Below are 20,265 nucleotides of genomic sequence, written 5' to 3' on the forward strand. Positions count from 1 at the left end.
AGATCAACTTCAGTATCGGTTTTACACATGGCTCTGAAATTTAGAAAAACAATGTAAGAATCGAAATCAAAGTCACTAAAATATTATGAAGAGAAGTAAAGAGGACAGATAAGGAGTTTTGGTGGGACAATAGAGAACAAGGTGAAGGATTTAGAGATTGATGATAAAGTCCTCAGTCCCACTGTGTCATTCTCTGTTGTCCATACAGAGGTGGATGGAAGCAAAGCAGCAGACAAATACGGTATGGAAAGAGTACAAGAAAAATATATAGTAAGAGATATGAGACTAAGTTATAGCAAAGCTAAGGTTAAATGTATAATTGATGTATAATTCTTTATTCCACAAGAGTGGAATAAAGAAAGTAAGGGTCAAAGTTATTACACCAGCAACAGTAAAAATAATAGAACTAGGAGGATTTCTAGGATGAGGTTTGATCACACTGCTTTGAGTATTAATATATAGTAGTAATATAATAGAGAAGGGAGGCAAATACTTAGGCATTCTCATATAATGCATAAATTAGCGTTTGATTTTAAACAATTATAAAATATATAAATATATATTATATAGAAATATATAATATTGACGAAGTGCAGGGCATATATTGTACATAGCCATTTTCCAAGCCAAGTTTTTACTAGACTTTTAAAATAATTTCATAGTTTTGATAATAGTGTCATTCTGATCCATAGGTCAATCCAGAAGGTGGCGCTGTTTGAAACGGTCAATAAACACTAGAAGCGGAAGAAGGAGGAAAACGAAGAAGAAGAAAGGCGAGCTCGTTCTATGTTTTTATTTCTACGAAGCTGTCAACGGGGTCAAACACGCATCAAAACGTTTTCAGGAAGCAGTTGTAAGAAGGATCTAAGTCGACGATTGTTGCTGTTTTCACTCGTACACTTTCTACGACCTGCCAGTGGATCAGCGGAAGAGTTTTTTTTTACGGTATAGGTTCAAGTCTCTTCCCCGGCGGATGAATGGCAATGACGGCAGTGCGAGCTGTGGCAGCGGGGGGCCCTGCGTCTTTGTCCCGCTTCAGAGGAGCGCTGGTCTCGGCTGTGCTCGGAGACTGTGTCGGCGGGGAGTTTGAAGGAGCAGAGGATGTTCCCATGGAGAATGTGCTGCAGCACCTTAACAGCCTGGACGATGAGACGAAAGGGACTGGTTAGTAGAAGGAGCGGAAATTAAAAGCCACATACCAGTGTGTTGTTAAAACGGTGGAATAGATAACACTGCTCTTCACTGACGCCCAGATTACTGTAGTCATCCTGCAGAAGAGCTTGAAAAGACTACAATTACTTATACAGTGATTAAGATGCATGATCCTGACCTGGGGTAGTGGTTAGCAAAGCTATACACAGAACATTTTCTGTAATTATCATTTCTAAATGATGCAAAGAGACGTCTACAAAACCATATTTTATTTAAAACCGAGAAAAACAACCTTCACTTTCATTTTAGTGTAATAAACTCTTTTACATGACAAATCAAAGGTTATGACAGATAAACTCAGCACTATTACATTTACATCTGCTGTTAACGACATAGAGCTTTGATTGGTTTTTTATGGGGTTGAAGAAGGTGTTGAAATCCTTCAGAGCGGACATGCGATGCAAGATGTTTTTTGTGCATTATGCATTGTTTGTATGTGTGTGTTTGTGTGTTAGGTATCCTGGAGTACAGTGATGACACGGCGATGGCACGCTGTGTGGTCCAGTCCCTTCTCAATCATGCTGGCTTTGATGAGCAGGATATGGCTCGCAGGTATGTTGTGAAAACTAGTGTAAGTGAAACGAGCTTAACATACACAAACATGCAGACTGGAGGTTTGGCATCTTGCTCCTCTAGGTTTGCTAAGGAGTACAGCTCATCCCCAGGTCGTGGTTATGGTTCTGGAGTGATTCAAGTGCTGAAGAAACTATCCTCCCCCCAACTCAGTGACGTGTACCAGCCGGCCAGGGACCAGTTTAATGGTCGCGGCTCCTTTGGAAATGGGGGCGCCATGAGGGCGGCCCCCTTTGCACTGGCCTTCCCTGATCTGGCTGATGTTAAAAGAGTGAGAAAAGGCCATATAATAACAAAATAGTGCACATATGATGTTTACTAAAATAATTTTTTATATATTTATGTCTTCGGTCACATTCTGCGTGCTCTTTCTATTGTCCTATCCAGTTTGCTCGTCTGGGCGCCATGCTAACCCACTCCTGTTCTCTGGGTTACAATGGAGCAGTGCTGCAGGCGCTGGCTGTGCACCTCTCCCTGCATGGGGCTCTAGATTTACCTCACCAGTTCATTAACAGGCTAATCACAGAGATGGAGGAAGTGGAGGGCGACGAGGCAGCACTGCGTGATGCCAGAATGTAAGTTTTGGATGAATATGTCCATTTTTCTGCTTTAGCTCAGATATGATCTAGTCATGTCTGTCCAATCTGAAGTTTGGTGTTATTACTCAGCAAACTTGGAAGATATTTTCCAGTTCAATCCATGCTGGGAGTGTTATTTTTCAGTATCAGCGCTCCCTAACATACTGTGTCTGTTCAGTCTAAAGGAAGCAGAGAAGCCATTCTGTGAGCGCCTCCACAGAGTTCGAGACCTGATGGACAGGAGCAAGGTCAGCATAGAGGAGGTCATCTCTGAACTGGGTCAGTATCTGTTTGCATCATCTTGCATCAAGCTTTAATCTTCTGTCTCTCACTCAGTCACCGCTCAGCAAAACTTTAACATTTTAATATAGTAACATCTTTCCAATCTGTGAATCGTTATTTGTTTTCGCAGGTAATGGCATTGCAGCACTCCACTCAGTGCCCACTGCCATCTTCTGTGTGCTCCACTGCCTGCAGCCCCGGGAATGCCTTCCAGAGAGCTACAGTGGTGTGGAGAGGACAATAGCGTACAGCCTGGCCCTGGGAGGGGACACAGACACCATAGCTTGCATGGCTGGCGCCATTGCTGGTGCCCACTATGGTATCGAAGCCGTTCGTCAGTCGTGGATAAATTGCTGTGAAGGGACAAAAGATGCAGATATAAATGCAGAGCGGCTTCACATGCTGTACCACCAGTCGTCACAGGGGGGTGGGAGTGGGACAGGAGAGCAGAGTTGTGAAGATGGATCTAAAAACAAGTCAAACTCTAATGGCACAGAGAAGAAAACTGGAGCAGAGTGATGCTTCAACTGGATTCTGTTGAAAGGATTCACACAAACACAGGCACACTTAAAACACACATTAGAGACACTTTCACATTAGCTCTTTTGAAAAACCCGTTTGGATCCAGCAAGTCTTGAGACCTTTATGCTTACACGGAGAATGACTTTTTCAGAAAGATCCACCAGCCATTTGCCCAGAACACAGATATTCAAATAGAAAATAAATATTAAACCTGGACAAACAACATGTAAATGTCCAATTCTTTTTTTCAAAATGTCATACTTTTACATCGGGGCTACACATCAGACAAACTACTTTGAATTCAGCAGTCATACAGATATTTGGTCTGCTAATGCATACAATATATATTAAATGCTGTCTCCCTTCCCTGTTTTCCTTTTGTGTGTTGAATTATTTTATGCCATGTAAAAGATATTGAATAATAAATATTATATTTAAGATGAACTAAAACAACAAATTAGTGTATGAGATGGTTTAAATGACCTCCATCTTTTTGGGTTAGCATGATTAACCGTATATATGTTCGATTTCTGTAACTCAATGAGACTCCTGCACCCGTCAACAGGTATTTTGTTCCACTTCTCTTGAGCAAACTGCTCCAGCCGTCTCGTTGTTGAAGGGTGCCTTCTACACACTGAATTTTTCAACTCTTTCCACAGATGACAAGTAACAAATAACATTATTAATGCCACCACAGATTTCATTGAAATAATTCACATACAACTCTTTGAAACTGTAAGACGTATTTAATCAGTGATTGTTTCATAATGAAGCATGACGCAGTTTTCGATTCATGCTCTTGATGGAGCTGCAGGGCCAGGTAATAGCAGTCAAGATAAAAAACTATATTGAATTATACAAAACCTGTATTGTATGAAATATGTTTGGAATATAAAATCTTAAAGCTCCATTTGCGAAAGAACATTTATACTAAACTGAAGTAGAAAATTCACAGTCATTTATCACTACATACAGTACTTACACAGAATGAACTGCTGCACAGGCAAATTTCACTGATTTGGCTGAAGAAGAAGAAACCAATTTAATGATGAAAATTTTGACATTTAACATATTTTACAAGTGGATTATGGTTGATGTTACAATCTGTGCATACATAATACAAGGAAGAAAAGGCAGGCTATACACCCTGGGTGTGGATGGTGAATGCAATTTTTGAGGGTCATAGCAAACGGCGTGTTATTAAGAAGCGAATCTATAAAAACGAGAAATCACAGGTTTTTATCTGCAGGGGCAACTTCTAAGAATAGCTGCAGGACCACTGTTAACTTGGTCAACAGGCCTGGGAGGAGCTTGTAATGGATAAAGGGTATGTAGATTAAGACTCCGCTGAACATGAATAAAGTCACATAGAGGTATTCAATCTGAGGATCGTCAACGATTGGTGCCAGCACAAGGAATATTGCTGCAATGAGGACCAGGATGGGGAGGATAATGGGAACCTGTGGAGAGAGGAAGAGACAAGCGTGACAACACGCGGGGATTCTCATGTAGCGTAAAAAAGCAGGGAAGTGTGTGTGACACTGACCCTGTATGGCCTCGGGAGCTCCGGCTTCTTGATCTTGAGATAGAGGAGTCCGGCCAGGGTGATGGCATAGAAAAACCAGGCAGTGAAACTAACAAGAACAATAACAATGTCAGACAAACATACTGTTTTTTTTTTTAAATAAAGAAATAAATAAGGTACTGCAGGCCCAGGATTCACCTGAAGAAGTTGACAATACTCTGGAAGTCCCCAGGGATTAACACCAACAGTGAGACAACAGTGGTGAAGATCAATGCTGGGGATGGAGTCAGTCTGTGGACATGAGCCATAGCCAGAAGATCTGGCTATGAACACAAGACTGGGTTAAAGTCACTGACGATATTCTCATATTCAACAACCACACACACATTTGTAACGGACAGAGACTCTCACCATGTGTCCTTCCCTGGCAGCGACAAAGCACACGCGGCCGCCGCTGAAGAATGTTCCGTTCAGTGAGCCAAAAGCAGACAATGCTGCAGCTACAGACATGATCCACCCCCAGCTTCCTAACACCTTATTCCTGTCGAAAGAGAGCGAAGTTCTCTCACAAGCTTCAACATTTGAAAAGGTTAAAACGAAGGCAAATCAGATTTAAGCTCCTTTGACTATTAGACATTTTAACACCAGAAACAAGTGAAAATATCCATTTGCAGTAAATGCAACTACCTCAGTGTGTGACATCTACATGAGGTTCTTCCTTACCCCCAGGTTACTGCTACTGCACTGGAGGTCATGAGCTCTCTAGGCGTCATTACCGTCAGATAGCTCACATTCACCAGCAGATACAAGCCAGTCACCAGGGAAATGGCTATCAAAATTGCCCTAGGGAGATTGACCTACGAAAAAAAAAAAAAAGAGAAGACATTTTTATCTTTTGATCAATTTAAATAAGCTTGCACGATGGTTGGACTGTTACCTAACACAAGTTTCTTAACTTGACTTTGATCCCAGCTGTGGTTGAAAACATTCTGTTCTGTTCTGCTGCTTTTGCTCATCCAGAGTTTTACATTCAAGCACACGTGCACAATATAATTTCTCACCTCTGGGCTTTTTAACTGCTCAGTGACGTTGTTGTACAAGTCAGTATATAACCAGAGTACTTGATTCTTGAAGACATTTCTAGACTTCTGAAAGAACCTCCACTTCCCCTCCAGCTACAATGAATGCCAACACCATCACTTTGGATTCTGATGGCAATGAATACTCTGCAGTGATAACTGCCATTGTGGCAATGCTGAACAGTATTATCATCAAGATAAAAGCCATTGCTGCAAAGAAACCAGGATATACAGGATTCTAATCTTGAGATAAGAAAATGTGAGGGGTTGGGTGACTGGATGTGCGTGTGCAATGAGATCGTCTTATTATTTTGTAGAATGAGTGATTGCCCAACAACATAAATAAACAATGAATGACACAAAGAATGCATGATCTTCAATGTACATCTATTTGCTACAGCATTATTTTTTAGTTTTTAATTTAAACAGTAGTTTCTTACTTCTGGATGTTTCAGCTCCTCAGTTAAAAAATTCAAAGTGTTCCAGCCATCGTAGGACCACAAGCCTTGATAGAAAGCAATACCAATAGAGCTGACACCAAGATTTGTTCCCTCAAAGGAGTTATCAAAGTTCTGAGTGTTCCCCTGGAAAAGCATCACAACACCTCCCAGTGCAATCAGTGCCAGTGCCAGCACTTTGGCTACTGTGGAAACCACTTGGATGGCGGTGGCCCAGCGGACGCTCACACAGTTGATTATGGCCAACACTATGATACTTCCTGCAGCCACGCACTTCACCACCAGCGGTGGAGGGGTGCAGCCTTCATAAAATGGGGCCACAACATATTCAGCAATGCTCAGTGCAATTCCTGTGACACTGGCAGGTCTCATGACAAGGATGAAGCTGAAGACAAACATGAAGGCCACCACCTTCCCTGCAGTCCTCAGCATGTAGATGTACTCTGCTCCAGACTCTGGAATGACTGTTCCCAGTTCAGCATAGCAGAGGCCCCCCAGCATGGCTATCAACCCACAGCAGGCCCATATAACAACGCTAGCTCCAGGGCTGCCAACAGTGGAGAGTACATACTGTGGAGACATGAAGATCCCAGACCCTATCATGGTTCCAGCAATGAACGACACAGCTCCTATTATCCCCACTTCTCTCCTCAGGTTGAGCTTCTGTTTGTCACCCTCCATAGTTCCAACTGCTGCTTCTTCAGATGCATCCACTGTGGTCACACAGTGTACACAGAACTGGTTGTAAATTAACAGATTACTACAAATTTACCAGCTGGATTCTTCAGCATGATGAGAGTCTGTCTGTGTGCCAGCTGAAACTTGCAATGACACAAAACACACAACAGAATGGCTTCAGAAAAACGAAATCCGCCTTTTGGAGTGGCCAAGTCAGAACGCAGACTTTAAATCAATAGAGATGCGAGCTATGGACTTTAGGAGAGTCACACACATGAGACGTTCAAAGACTGTGACAGAGCTAAAGCAATTCTGATGGGAAGAATGGGCTTCTACTGTATACTGAACAATGTGCAGGTCTGATCCCCAGCTACAGGAAGCCCCTGGTTGACGTTATTGCTGCCAAAGGGGGGAGAGGGGGTCAACTAGTTATTAATTCCAAGGAGTCACGTACTTTTTCCACTAGCACTATGAGGTTTATATGGTTGTTCTGAATAAAAAACATGAAATATCAGACTTTTCTGTGTGTCATTATTTTAGGCTCATTACTTTTGTAACTAATCTTGACTTAGATGATCTGATGTCATGTACTATGACAAATTAATGCAGAAAACCAGGATATTCCAAAAGGTTCACATATTTTTTATGCCACTGTACATTTACAGCAGTTGGAGTAAATGAGTAATCTGGTTGGCAGATGGGTGATAAATTACAGAAAAACGCTAAATCCTTGAGGGGATTCTTTGTGTTGTGGGAGGAATTTGGCTGGTACAGTTTCCACTGGTCTCTGGTTTCCAGAGAGAGAGTGACAAATCAACGGCATCTCTTTCTAATTAATCACCTTAACATTACCAAACACAACGTTTAACCACTGTCAATAACTGCGCATAACAGCCAGTCAGGTAGTGAGATGGACAGTTGGATTTGGAGAAAGTGTTATAATTTATATTCTCGAACAAACATATGCAATCCAGCTTGTTACAATCTCACTCTCCTCTGTGCCAGTCAGCACAAGACTATTGTACTTGATTTAAAGCCATTCAACTTTTGAATTTTTCACATAGACAGTGCTGCTCTGTATCACCTCCACAACGCCTAATTATACTGCTTTTTTTTTTTTTTAATTGCTAACTGTAAATGTTATCATATATGAAAAATATATGTTGAAACTCACTTACTTCTGGATGTTTCAGCTCCTCAGTTAAATAATTCAAAGTGCCCCAGCCATCATAGGACCACAAGCCTTGATAGAAAGCAATACCAATGGAGCTGACACCAAGATTTGTTCCCTCAAAGGAGTTATCAAAGTTCTGAGTGTTCCCCTGGAAAAGCATCACAACACCTCCCAGTGCAATCAGTGCCAGTGCCAGCACTTTGGCTACTGTGGAAACCACTTGGATGGCGGTGGCCCAGCGGACGCTCACACAGTTGATTATGGCCAACACTATGATACTTCCTGCAGCCACGCACTTCACCACCAGCGGTGGAGGGGTGCAGCCTTCATAAAATGGGGCCACAGAATATTGAGCGAGTGTCAGTGCAAGTGCGGCAGCACTGGTAGGTACCATGACAATGGTGAAGTTGAAGACAAATATGAAGGCCACCACTTTCCCTGCAGTCCTCAGCATGTAGATGTACTCTGCTCCAGACTCTGGAATGACTGTTCCCAGTTCAGCATAGCAGAGGCCCCCCAGCATGGCTATTAACCCACAGCAGGCCCATATAACAAGGCTAGCTCCAGGGCTGCCAACAGTGGAGAGTACATACTGTGGAGACATGAAGATCCCAGACCCTATCATGGTTCCAGCAATGAACGACACAGCTCCTATTATCCCCACTTCTCTCCTCAGGTTGAGCTTCTGTTTGTCACCCTCCATTGTTCCAACTGCTGCTTCTTCAGATGCATCCACTGTGGTCACTGGATAGCTACTGAACTGGCTACAGATTAACCGCTGACTGTTCTGTAGTGTTAGAACTGTGTTCACAAGCCCTGCCACAGAATCATATTTTTCCTTTTTTACAGCAAAGGTGATCTCATATCTATAAATCAGCATCGAAATAAGTGCAAAGTAAATTTATAGGGGTCGGTGTAAATTAATATAATGAGTTGACAACAAACTATTGTAAAAATACTGTTGCTTACTTATATTGCACAGTTCTTTTCATGTAATTGCTTTGACTGGCAGTGCTATATTGGCTGACTATAAGGTTTTCCTGTCTGTCTTGAACATATTAACAGGACAAGGATAAATTTAAAGTATGCCAATTTCACTTTTCATGCTCTTCTGTTAATTTAATCCTCTAACAATTGACCCATTATGTTAGAAAAAAACATTTTCCCTTTGAAAATTGATTTGCAGAGTCAACCATAAATACATTTAAATACATATAAAATCACCTGTAAAAGTAAGACATGCCATCCTAAGGTCACCATACTGGTGATGCCTCTTTTCTGTATCAAAACAACCTGTGCATGTACAGAAAAAAGTGATAAGGTGCAACTGTGCCTTAGTTTTTTTTTTTTTTTTCCAAAAGTGTATATAAACACTGCCAAACGATACTGGTGAAAGGTTTTTTTTCCTGCACGTCAGTTACATGACACAGTTTTAATAAGTGAATTACTTGTGTACCAACACTTCACACTGTACCGTAAACAGAAGAAATGAGCCTTGGTTAAAGACGTGCACACTAACAAAGTGGAATGACGCTGAACAACGCAATGCTAATTTGAATATGGCAATGATCAGTGTGAAGAATCAACCACTTTCCTGGCCAAAAATAAAATCTTCAGAACCAGTCAATGGTGTGGGGAACTGTTGCCTCATATCTAGGAGGACCTTAGTTTGAATCCAGCCCGGTGGGTTTTATCAAGGTACTCAGGCTTCCTCCCATAGTCCAAAGACTCTTAGGTTAGGTTAATTGATGACTCTAAAATGCCCATGCGTGTGAATGGTTGTCTGTCTTTATATGTCATCCATATGATGGACTAGTGACCTGTCCTGTCTCTCACCCAGTGACGGCTGGGATTGGCTGCAGCACCACTGTTACCCTTAACAGGAAAAAGCAGTTAAGATAATAGATGGATCTGGACCTGTCAGCTAAGAAGTATATGTTTTGGCAAACATTTACCCTCCCTCCTGGTACTACCGTACTTGGGTAATATAGTGCACACACACACACACACACACACACACACACACACACACACACACACACACACACACACACACACACACAAAGCAAAACAAAAAAAAACACTGCCCTGTAGGGGACTGATGGCCTAATAGTTAGAGTGCATGCCACGTTTCTGCAACATTTCCAGAGAGTGTCCGGATGGGGACCTTTGCTGCATGTCACATCCTCTCTTTCCCCATGTTTCCTGTCTGTCTCTCTCCTGTGAAGTCATCTAATAAAGGCTAAAATGCCAAAAACAAACAAACAAAAAAGAAAAAGCTCTTTTTTGTGTCTGGGTAGGATAGAAATCTGAAATAAAATCTAAAAACAGTAAAATATTTAACACTGAGCATAACATAAATAATGAACTTGAAATAAATAGATGATAAATAGATACACATGAAAGGAATGTAAGCTACGGATTTTAGAAATGATTTGCAAAATACCACTGGACACGGGGCAGTAAAAACTGTTCATCGTAGGTTACTTCATTTTATTATTAACTCCACTGTAGTTGTAAATGTTTGTACATCAGCTATCGATTGTAATGTCTCTTTGCTTATCTAGGTATGACCGATTCTGTTATTCAACGACTAACCTGTATAATTCACTGTCAAGCCTTGTTTACCTGTGTGACGAGACACAGGATTCTGATCTTCTATGTGTAAGATATGAACATTGAGTGATTGCCCAACAACATCAATAGACAATAAAAGACAAAAATGTATGAACTTAAATGTACATTATCCAGCGTACTAAGGCTGTAGTACGCTGGATAATGTACATTTAAGTTCATACATTTTTGTCTTAATGTAAAATCGCTTAACAATTGCTGCAGCATTTTTAATTTCTAATTTATAAACAGTAGTTTCTTACTTCTGGATGTTTTAGCTCCTCAGTTAAAAAATTCAAAGTGTTCCAGCCATCATAGGACCACAAGCCTTGATAGAAAGCAATACCAATGGAGCTGACACCAAGATTTGTTCCCTCAAAGGAGTTATCAAAGTTCTGAGTGTTCCCCTGGAAAAGCATCACAACACCTCCCAGTGCAATCAGTGCCAGTGCCAGCACTTTGGCTACTGTGGAAACCACTTGGATGGCGGTGGCCCAGCGGACGCTCACACAGTTGATTATGGCCAACACTATGATACTTCCTGCAGCCACGCACTTCACCACCAGCGGTGGAGGGGTGCAGCCTTCATAAAATGGGGCCACAACATATTCAGCAATGCTCAGTGCAATTCCTGTGGCACTGGCAGGTCTCATGACAAGGATGAAGCTGAAGACAAACATGAAGGCCACCACCTTCCCTGCAGTCCTCAGCATGTAGATGTACTCTGCTCCAGACTCTGGAATGACTGTTCCCAGTTCAGCATAGCAGAGGCCCCCCAGCATGGCTATCAACCCACAGCAGGCCCATATAACAAGGCTAGCTCCAGGGCTGCCAACAGTGGAGAGTACATACTGTGGAGACATGAAGATCCCAGACCCTATCATGGTTCCAGCAATGAACGACACAGCTCCTATTATCCCCACTTCTCTCCTCAGGTTGAGCTTCTGTTTGTCACCCTCCATTGTTCCGACTGCTGCTTCTTCAGATGCATCCACTGTGGTCACTGGATAGTTACTGAACTGTACTGGCTATAGATTAACTGGTGGATACTGGGTAATTTTAAAGCGGTGATCACAATTTAATGATGTAAATACACCCTTCAACAGCCACTAAGCCAAGGTGTGGCCTGGCTGTTTATGTTCGACTTTGCTCATTGCATCCCTCCTCATGCCATCATGTTTTCCTGTTTTACAGCAAAGATTAACTGATAATTCTGACTGCATCTCAAGAAAAGCTGCTTGTTGATATTTCGCAGTAAGTCACGTGAACTGGAAACTCTTGAGTGCAAAGTGTTAGCCCTGTGTGGTGCCCCGTAAGAGGATGTGTCTCACTCCATGTGTGATGGGATCAGATCAACTGCAGCCTCCAATGACTCTATAAAAGTATTTGTGCACAGGACATGGATGGATGCACATAACAGCTACGTTATACCAAAGTGGGCTCTTGTGTTACAGATGACAACCCATTATATGCTTCCCATGACTCACACATTATTTCACGCTATGAAATAACAGGTTGGTTAAGCCTTTGCTTGTAATCTACATCATCAGCCTGATTAGTGCAATGATGATACAGCTAGTACACCTGGTATTTATTTGCTGTGGTTCTGTGACACTACACTGCTCTGGATGAGAGTTTTTTAGGTTTAGCTGAAAGCATCAGACTTGAAAACCTCCTCCCAGTTTTCAGGTCTTGTTGGTTAGCCAGGCATTCTGTTTACTGATGTGTTCACTGCCACCTCTTACGTCATACACTTTATAAAGCCATGTAGGTGGTGAATAAAATAGTTTAAACATTACTCCTGTATTTTCGCCTTTGGTTTGCAATAATAAAAATAAATCAAATGTTTGTTCAAAAACATTTATTACTTTATCTTTTTATGGTGAAGCTGGGGAGGATGGATGGTGCTAGAGTGACACAGTCAATGCCACTCCAGCTGAAACACCTCATTGCCTTTGACTTACCTCTGGACGTTTCAACTCTTCAGTCACATAATTCAGATTGTTCCAGCCATCATAAGACCAGAGTCCCTGGTAAAATGCAATGCCAATTGGATTGATGGCCACATTTGTGTTCTCAAAGGAGTCTTGAAAGTTTTCAGTGTGACCTTTGATAAGCATCACCACACCTCCTATTATAATGATTGTCAAGGCCAGAACCTTAGCCACCATAAAAAACACTTGGACTGACATTGAAAAGCGAACGTTGAGGCAGTTCACAGTGGCCAGCACTAAAATTGCAGCTGCAGCCACGCACTTGATCAGAACCACTGGAGGAGGGCAGTCTGGGTAGAATGGAGCCACCACATACTGAGCAAAACTCAGTGAGATGCCAGCAACCCCAGCAGGTCTCACAAATAGCACAGAGGTGTAAACTAACACAAAGGCAACGACTGGACCTGAAGTCCTGAGGATGTAGATGTACTCTCCCCCTGATTCTTTTATGACAGTCCCCAGCTCGGCGTAGCAAAAAGACACCAGTATCACCAATAATCCGCAGCATGCCCACAAAACCAAGCTGGCCCCAGGGCTGCCGATAGTGGAAAGCACTGTCTGTGGGGACATGAAGATCCCGGATCCAATCATTGTCCCTCCAATGAGGGACACGGCTCCCACCAGCCCTACTTCCCGCTTCAGGTTGAGCTTCTGTGCTTTGTCATCCATAATGTCAGCACCTACAGAGCATCTGTCATCCGACACCTATCACATATAACCTTACCTACAGAGAAAACAGTGTAATTATGTGGCCAAAGTCACTCTTGCAGCAGCTCAGGGTTAATAATTATGTGGGTGGGTGATAGCTCTGAATGTATTTATTACAGCGTGTTATGCTTTGTACCTTATCTTTACTAAGTGTATGCTGTGACGGCCACATATCTTTTCGGACTGTGCTCCCATCTTTTGTCTTCGAATGACAGAGAACACCCAGGTAATCATAAGTCTTAAAATTAAATAAGATCTATCATCTTGCTAACAGAGTTCTTCATGTGTCCTTTGTATGCTGGTGCCTTACATCCACACACTCAGCTGCTCACAGACATATCTCACTGTATTTTTGTATTTTATATATTAAATGAATGATTCAGTTGAAAAATTTGAATTAATTTGTGTATTATCACAAAATCAAAAATGAGATTGTTTAGTAGCAATACAACTGAAAGTACTACTACTAGTACTACTACTAGTACTACTACTAGTACTACTAAAGGCTCATGGCTAATTACCAAATTAGTTAACTGGCAAAAAAAATATATTTATTTGTTTTGGTCACCTAACAAACATAAGCAGTGATAATGATCATTATTTTACAACCTCTTACCACAGTTTACAAACCATAACAATGATTCATGATCTCTACACTCTTCAGTGATCGTAACACCTGTTGTGTTAATTCGTAATCCAGTATTACAGACTTGCAGTCAACACCTAGTCCACAGGGTAATCCCAGTTTAACAGAGTGCATCCTCAGAGGTCTACCCTGGTTTTGGTCTAATGGTCTTATTTTTTCTGTCCATCAGGAGGCATTATCTTCCCCTCCTGTAACAAAGAGGTGAACGTTCTTATTGGATTGCAGCATCTGTCCGGCTCGCTGGGCTCCAGCGATGGCGGCCAGTTTGTGAGCGTCATAGCGAGAGTAAAGGGCTGTGCAGGTCCAGCTGGCTTCCTCTGCCTGACCCCCTGCTGCCAGCATGTTACACACCTCACTGTAGAAGTGGGGGAAGGTGGGCAATCCATAAAATATCAGGTTCAGGATTCCTTTGATGGTATATCTGAAACAAAAAGTATGGAAAATCAAAGGGGCAGCTCGAACAGCTTGTGCCATCATCATCTGTTAGCATCCCTTCAGAAATGCATGAAGAAGCCTTGTGTCATTAAAAATTCACAGAGACTAAAAGGTAATAACTACTGTGTCATATGAGTCTTTATAAATATAAATGTGAACTTGTCAAAGTATGTCCTTGACATACTTTGTCAGTGGTCAGTGGTTTGTCAGTGGTTTGTCACCAGTGGTGACAAATCACCACTGGTGATTTGTAATAAAGATTTCAGTTTTAACTTTTCATGTGGCTCCAGACAAGCAAGTTTAGAGACCTGAGAAATCCTGCACTCCGACTGCTGGGTGAAAAAACTGTCTTCTACTCAAGCATGTGTTGAGGGTACCTCATTAAAAAGAACTGACCTCTTGTAGAAGTGGAAGCGTTCGGTGAAGAGCAGGAACTGTTTCTCCCCTTTCTGGAAGAAGTGTCTGGCTCGGGACACCTCTGACTTGCTGGAATACTCGCAGATGCTGGTAAAGTTGATCTCTTCTTTCTTCATGTAGTTGCGCACTCGGACATAGTCGAAGTAAGAGGGGATGTAGATCAGAGTGTGGGACATAACTGAGTCCTTGTACTGCGGCAGGATTTTATCTACAAATAAATTAAACCTGAGGGCAGAATGGGAAACAGTGGATGTAGAGCAGATTTAAAAAGCATGATTGTACTGTAATTAATTTGATCCCTCAGAAAGGTGCATTATAGATTTTCTTATTTTGACCAATGATCAATTACTCTTTTAAATTGATAAACTAACATTAGCAAACACAATGTGCCATTGACCTATGTAGATATTACATTAAAAAAATGACAGATTCCAGTTATAGTCATTTACAACATAAACACTGACTAGATCTTTGAAAAACTCTTCAAAAGAAAGACGACAATCTGGATCACGAGCACAGCTGATTAGTACAAAAGCAGAAAAGGTTAATAAACCAAGAAATTGAATGAGTTATAGTAATGGCAGACATAACTTTCACAGAAAAAGGAATTGAAATATTCTGACTTCAAGTAGCACTACAGAGCATGCTGTTATGAGACGGTCTTATTCTGTTTCTGGTGCATTCATGAGGATGCACATGAGCTTCAGCAATACAAAGGGTATTGGGGGAAGGAGAAAACCGCTAATGAGTCAACATGGATGTAAACAAAACACTTTTTCACACATCTATCGTGCCGAGCCTACTTGTTGAACTGGATGCGATTTGCCTGCAGTAAAACCTTACCGAGCGTCATGATCCATGAAGCTGTCAGCGGAGAACATCTGAAACACGTGAGGCAGCTGAACCAGCACCTGGCAGATGGAACCAGTCTTTGGCATGTTCTTAGTCATGATCTGAAACACGCCATTTAAAAAATAAAATACTAATTTAATTGCCTGTGACACTGTTTACTGGGAAAGTTCAGCATAGTACAAGCAATCAGGTGTTTTTTTGGGATATGCAGCATTATAGCAAACCACAAAACTGTCAAATGAGCCCAACTACTGAGGATCTATAAGATAATTACTGCTTGTTATCGTACCGAATGATCAGTGTGCTGTTAAGTGCAAAGTGTAGTACCTGACCACGGTAGTTGGCACAATGTTTTGTAAGGATGTTATTGAGGTGTGGATCCTGGATGGAACTGAATACTAGAGTCTGCCTGTAGTGTCGGGCCCAGTTGTTCAGATTCCACATCCTCACCCTGGAGAAATCCACGCCGTGAGAGTCGAGAGGCTGCAGGTTCATGTGCTTCATCACATGCTGGTGGGGGTGGAACCATGTTATGCTTCATAAGAGGTCAAACATACAGACAGACAACCTTCCACAATAGTCATTTCTGAAATATTAAGATTATTTGTCACAAGAAAATTCTGGCAGTTCAGAATGAGATTTGGCATTGACCTGCTGAAATATCCATTTCCAGGTTACAGGCGGCAGTCTGTGTCCCAGTTTACACATCTGTGTCAATGGTATCTTCACACAAATGCTCAGTCACCCATGTTGTGAGCACTTTTGCACCTCTTGCTGATAAGAATCTGGATGGCCTTCCTTAGCTGTTTTCACATTTGCACTCTGGACTATCCCTGCACGGACTTGTGGGCTCACACATATAACATACAGTGGGGGAAATAGTCTAATATGTTTGATTTCAGGTTTGGGGTGTGGTCACTGTGTAAAGTGTGTAGGAGGAAAGATGTAACACAAAAAAGACACAGTGGAAATCAATTGTGTTTCATGTGTCTGATTGAAGAATCATTCTTCAAAAACTGCTTCTTTTATACCTAATCACAATAACCTTACTTGTTACCAATTTACTTGTTAATTTTCCTCAAGTGAGTTAATAAATCACAGATTTTAGCTTTTAATGCAATTTAGAAAAAAATCCCAACTTTCCTGGAAACAAATCTGTACTTTGTTTTCTTAAATGCTACAGAGGTTGTTGGTCAGCAGATGGTGCTTCATCTTCACAGCAATATAAATCTAAGGTTAATGCTCTGATGCAGTGATGTGTCCCTATGTATTCTTACCAGTATGTGTTCCCAGTTCTGCATGAGGAAGACGTCTGCCTGGTCGACTATAAGCAGCTCAATGGAGGAGAGGAAGTCAAAGTCTCTCTTATTTTCCCCTTCAGCTCCCAGCACAGTGCGGAGACCCAGTGGAGATGCAATGATTATGTCTGAAGAGTAGAAGGGGGCGTACAGACGAATGCTGCTCCTCACAATGGAAACACCTGGTGAACAGAGGACAGCAACAAGAGATCAGAGAGATCAACTCGGGAGGTTTTTTAAAAGTGGGTCATCTTGTTTTTGTTAAACCATACCTATCCTAAAGTGATCATCCACGTTGCCTGTGAAGATGGCGTGGTAATCATCTGGTCTCTGCAGAGTGGGTGGCTTATCATCCGCCTCCTCTCCAAACTCTTCCTTGAACCTCTTCTTGTTGCTGACAACTATCTTTTTGTTTTTGGTCTCCAGCAGGCTTATGAGCGTTTGGACAACTCGCAGAGCTCCCCCCCGGAATGGAACGAGAATCAGGACCTGACACATTCAAATAGATAAATAAATAAATAATAGCTCAAAACCACTGCTTGGGAGGAAAAATAAACATTTAAACTAATTAGTAACAAACTTCTATTGTGACAAAGTACTACTTGCAGCTCTGTATTAATGTGCTTTACCTTAGGCCGAGTCAGTCCTTGGTCTCTGGGTTCATCCTGTGGCTCAGCTCCAGGTTTTGACTGAGCTTTTTGCTCTCTCAGAAGTGCATTGTGAGTCAGGACCTGGGAGTTGGCCTTCAGCACGTGGTTTAGCACATGGAGGCAGTAAGCATTACGAACCTGTGGGCCTCGGTCCAGAGGACATGTTTCTGGGTAATAAAGGTCCTTGTAGGAACCCATAAGGGCCAACAACTCCAGCTGAAGAGGGCTGATCTCCTCACGGTTGCCCTTAGGGTTAGATGTCTGGTTTAGATCCTTCCAACGAGTTTCCAAGAGTTTGTGAAAAACTGGGAGGTTTGTCTCTTTATGTTGGCCAATGGGTCCAAACTTCTCCAGGGGACTGGTACAAAGCAGAGTTCCCAATTTAGGCCACTAAGAGAACAGCAATTTCAGAAACTGCAGTTACAATCTATTTTTAAGAAAAAAGCTTGTTGATAGATTTAATGAAATGATGTGGTTAATACCGTGATCTGAGTCTTGGATTTGCTGCCAGATGTTATCTTCTGCACATCATCTTCACCAAGCTCTGTGTCCAAATGCTGGAAAAATATGTCTGCGTATAGAGAATCAAAATGACACGAGATACTGTAGCCAAACTTTCTGATACAACGCGTAGTTCAAATAATTTGAAAACTGTTCAAATTCTTCACTCCTTTCTTACCTTTGCTGTCAGCAGTGCTTTCAGAGTTCTCTTCTTCTTCTTTCTCCATGAAGTTCGTCTCGAGACAGAACTGGGACTCATGTGTCTTGTCTATGAACTCTTCACCTCCCTCCTGCTTTTTCTCCTCCTCCCCTTCCACTGCTTCAGTCAGAGACTCATCTGCATCCTCTGGTTCTTCCTCTGCCTCTCCCTCATCTTCAACGCTACCCTCATCGCCATCCCCAGCTACAACAAAAAATATAACAAAGCTGGGATGAAATCTATAACTTGGCTTGTACTGCGCTCTGAGCATTGCAAATAAATAACTAACCTTCACCAAGTAGTTCCTCTTCTTCCTCTTCATCATCAGTGCTTTCAACGTCTTCAGTGTGGTCGTTGTTGGTGGGATGGCTAAGAGTTGAGAGAAGTTTCTGATAGGCTGTCTTCTGCTCAGGTTCCTCCTCTTCTGCCTCTTCAAGCTCATCAGGCTCAGTGTCAGATTGTTCTGGGCTTGCTGGCTGTAGCACATGTGAAATACATCTGAATTCATAAGACTATTATTTATTACTGGGTTACTATTATCAATGGATGGCCCTAAATAAGTCTTTGGTTTTTTATAATTTGGCATTTTTCAGGTCTACTTACCAGTTCTACTATTTCAGTTCTTTGAGGATGTTCACTAAAAAAAAGAAGGAAAAAGTGGTTGAACAAAGTTAGAGAAGAAAAGTTCTTGACAACTGCTATAAAAGAATCTTGGGCTTTATTAACACCTCAACAGTGAAAGTAATTCACGCAAAAGGAGCCTTGACCAAGCATAGAGTACATCAATGATCACTTGAAGAAATTGGACTTTTCTTTGTTGCGTTTCCATAATTATTGATCGATCTTAGGAAATGTTTGATTTTCATGAGCTGGAAAACCTAATCATCAAAATTAAAACGTGTCAGACACTGAGATTTACTGAAAAATAAACATCTTTGCATCATATTTTGCTCCATATCTTAAATACTGTTGACACCAGGAGATAACCAAAAAATGTCAGCCAAGCACATCTCTCTCTACTGTTCAGTGTGTGCACAGAGGGGTTCATTCGTCTGGTTGATGAAGGAATTTGAATTAAATAAATCTACCAACTATGTCACAGTCAGTATTTAAGGTCAGAGGATCTAGCTGAATCTTTACTCTTTATGCTGCTAGCCACTTTGCTAATGAATGCACAGGTTATTACATGCAATAAGAAGAATCATAGCATGTCAGGCCTCTTTAAGACGTTAGGTTTTCATCCATATGAGCTTTGTTTTACTGCTGTGTTTAACAATAACACGTCTACAGCTACGATCACCACCTGAAGACATGGAAACAGAATGTAACTTAGCTAGCTGGCTAACAACAAGTAGCTTAGCTATTCCTTTAAGACCATTAGTGCCGTGTCCGCTGCACTACTTACACATCGTGAAACGGATGCTCCTCTCCAAATTCTTTCAAGTGTTTCTTTTGTTTTTTAGACAAGTTGGTAAAAAGTTGCTTATTCTGTCTTCTTTTGCCCATGTTGACAACGTGCTACACGTGTGTTTCTGCAGTTTCGTGGTTGGTGGTTGTTGTGTCTCCCTGACACCACCTACAGGATCGGCGGGGAATTACACATGTGCGTTTTTTTCCTGTTGTGGTGAATAAATGAAATGAATGATCATATATGAGCTCACAAACATGTTTTTACAACCTTTAAATTCCTTAACTATCACTAACAGGACATTTAAAACAAACAAACAAAAAAAAAGAAGCAAATAGAAAAAAAGAAAAAAAAAGAATTCAATAGCAAAAGGTCACATTCAACATCAACGGCATTTGCACAGGTGCAAACTGTGGTGAGTCATTCATTAGTTATCAATTTAACTGGTGTTATTATTTTTCTC

General features: G+C 41.6%; 3 protein-coding genes across 3 annotated transcripts; 1 reads left to right on the top strand and 2 right to left on the bottom strand.

Annotated features, from left to right (window-relative positions):
• Positions 1-706: 706 nt before the first annotated feature.
• On the top strand, positions 707-3,539 carry adprs (ADP-ribosylserine hydrolase). Its single transcript, XM_026354717.1, has 7 exons — positions 707-853; positions 952-1,164; positions 1,668-1,764; positions 1,849-2,056; positions 2,173-2,360; positions 2,542-2,642; positions 2,776-3,539. The coding sequence occupies exons 2-7, from the start codon at positions 978-980 to the stop codon at positions 3,162-3,164; spliced, it is 1,170 nt and encodes a 389-aa protein (XP_026210502.1). The 5' UTR covers positions 707-853; positions 952-977; the 3' UTR covers positions 3,165-3,539.
• Positions 3,540-3,917: 378 nt separating this feature from the next.
• On the bottom strand, positions 3,918-6,925 carry zmp:0000001267 (b(0,+)-type amino acid transporter 1). The gene is made up of 6 exons (XM_026355828.1): positions 6,212-6,925; positions 5,416-5,549; positions 5,104-5,233; positions 4,891-5,015; positions 4,714-4,801; positions 3,918-4,627 (listed from the first exon to the last, which is right to left on the bottom strand). Exons 1-6 carry the CDS (start codon positions 6,908-6,910, stop codon positions 4,397-4,399), a joined length of 1,407 nt encoding a protein of 468 aa, XP_026211613.1. The 5' UTR covers positions 6,911-6,925; the 3' UTR covers positions 3,918-4,396.
• Positions 6,926-13,925: 7,000 nt separating this feature from the next.
• Positions 13,926-19,968, bottom strand: utp25 (UTP25 small subunit processor component). The gene is made up of 12 exons (XM_026356912.1): positions 19,800-19,968; positions 18,998-19,031; positions 18,684-18,870; positions 18,374-18,598; positions 18,177-18,265; positions 17,674-18,084; positions 17,317-17,533; positions 17,024-17,226; positions 16,074-16,256; positions 15,738-15,847; positions 14,874-15,119; positions 13,926-14,463 (listed from the first exon to the last, which is right to left on the bottom strand). Exons 1-12 carry the CDS (start codon positions 19,898-19,900, stop codon positions 14,208-14,210), a joined length of 2,262 nt encoding a protein of 753 aa, XP_026212697.1. The 5' UTR covers positions 19,901-19,968; the 3' UTR covers positions 13,926-14,207.
• Between the last annotated feature and the right edge of the window lie 297 nt (positions 19,969-20,265).

Source organism: Anabas testudineus, chromosome 12 (assembly GCF_900324465.2).
Source record: "Anabas testudineus chromosome 12, fAnaTes1.2, whole genome shotgun sequence".
Classification (NCBI taxonomy): domain Eukaryota; kingdom Metazoa; phylum Chordata; class Actinopteri; order Anabantiformes; family Anabantidae; genus Anabas; species Anabas testudineus.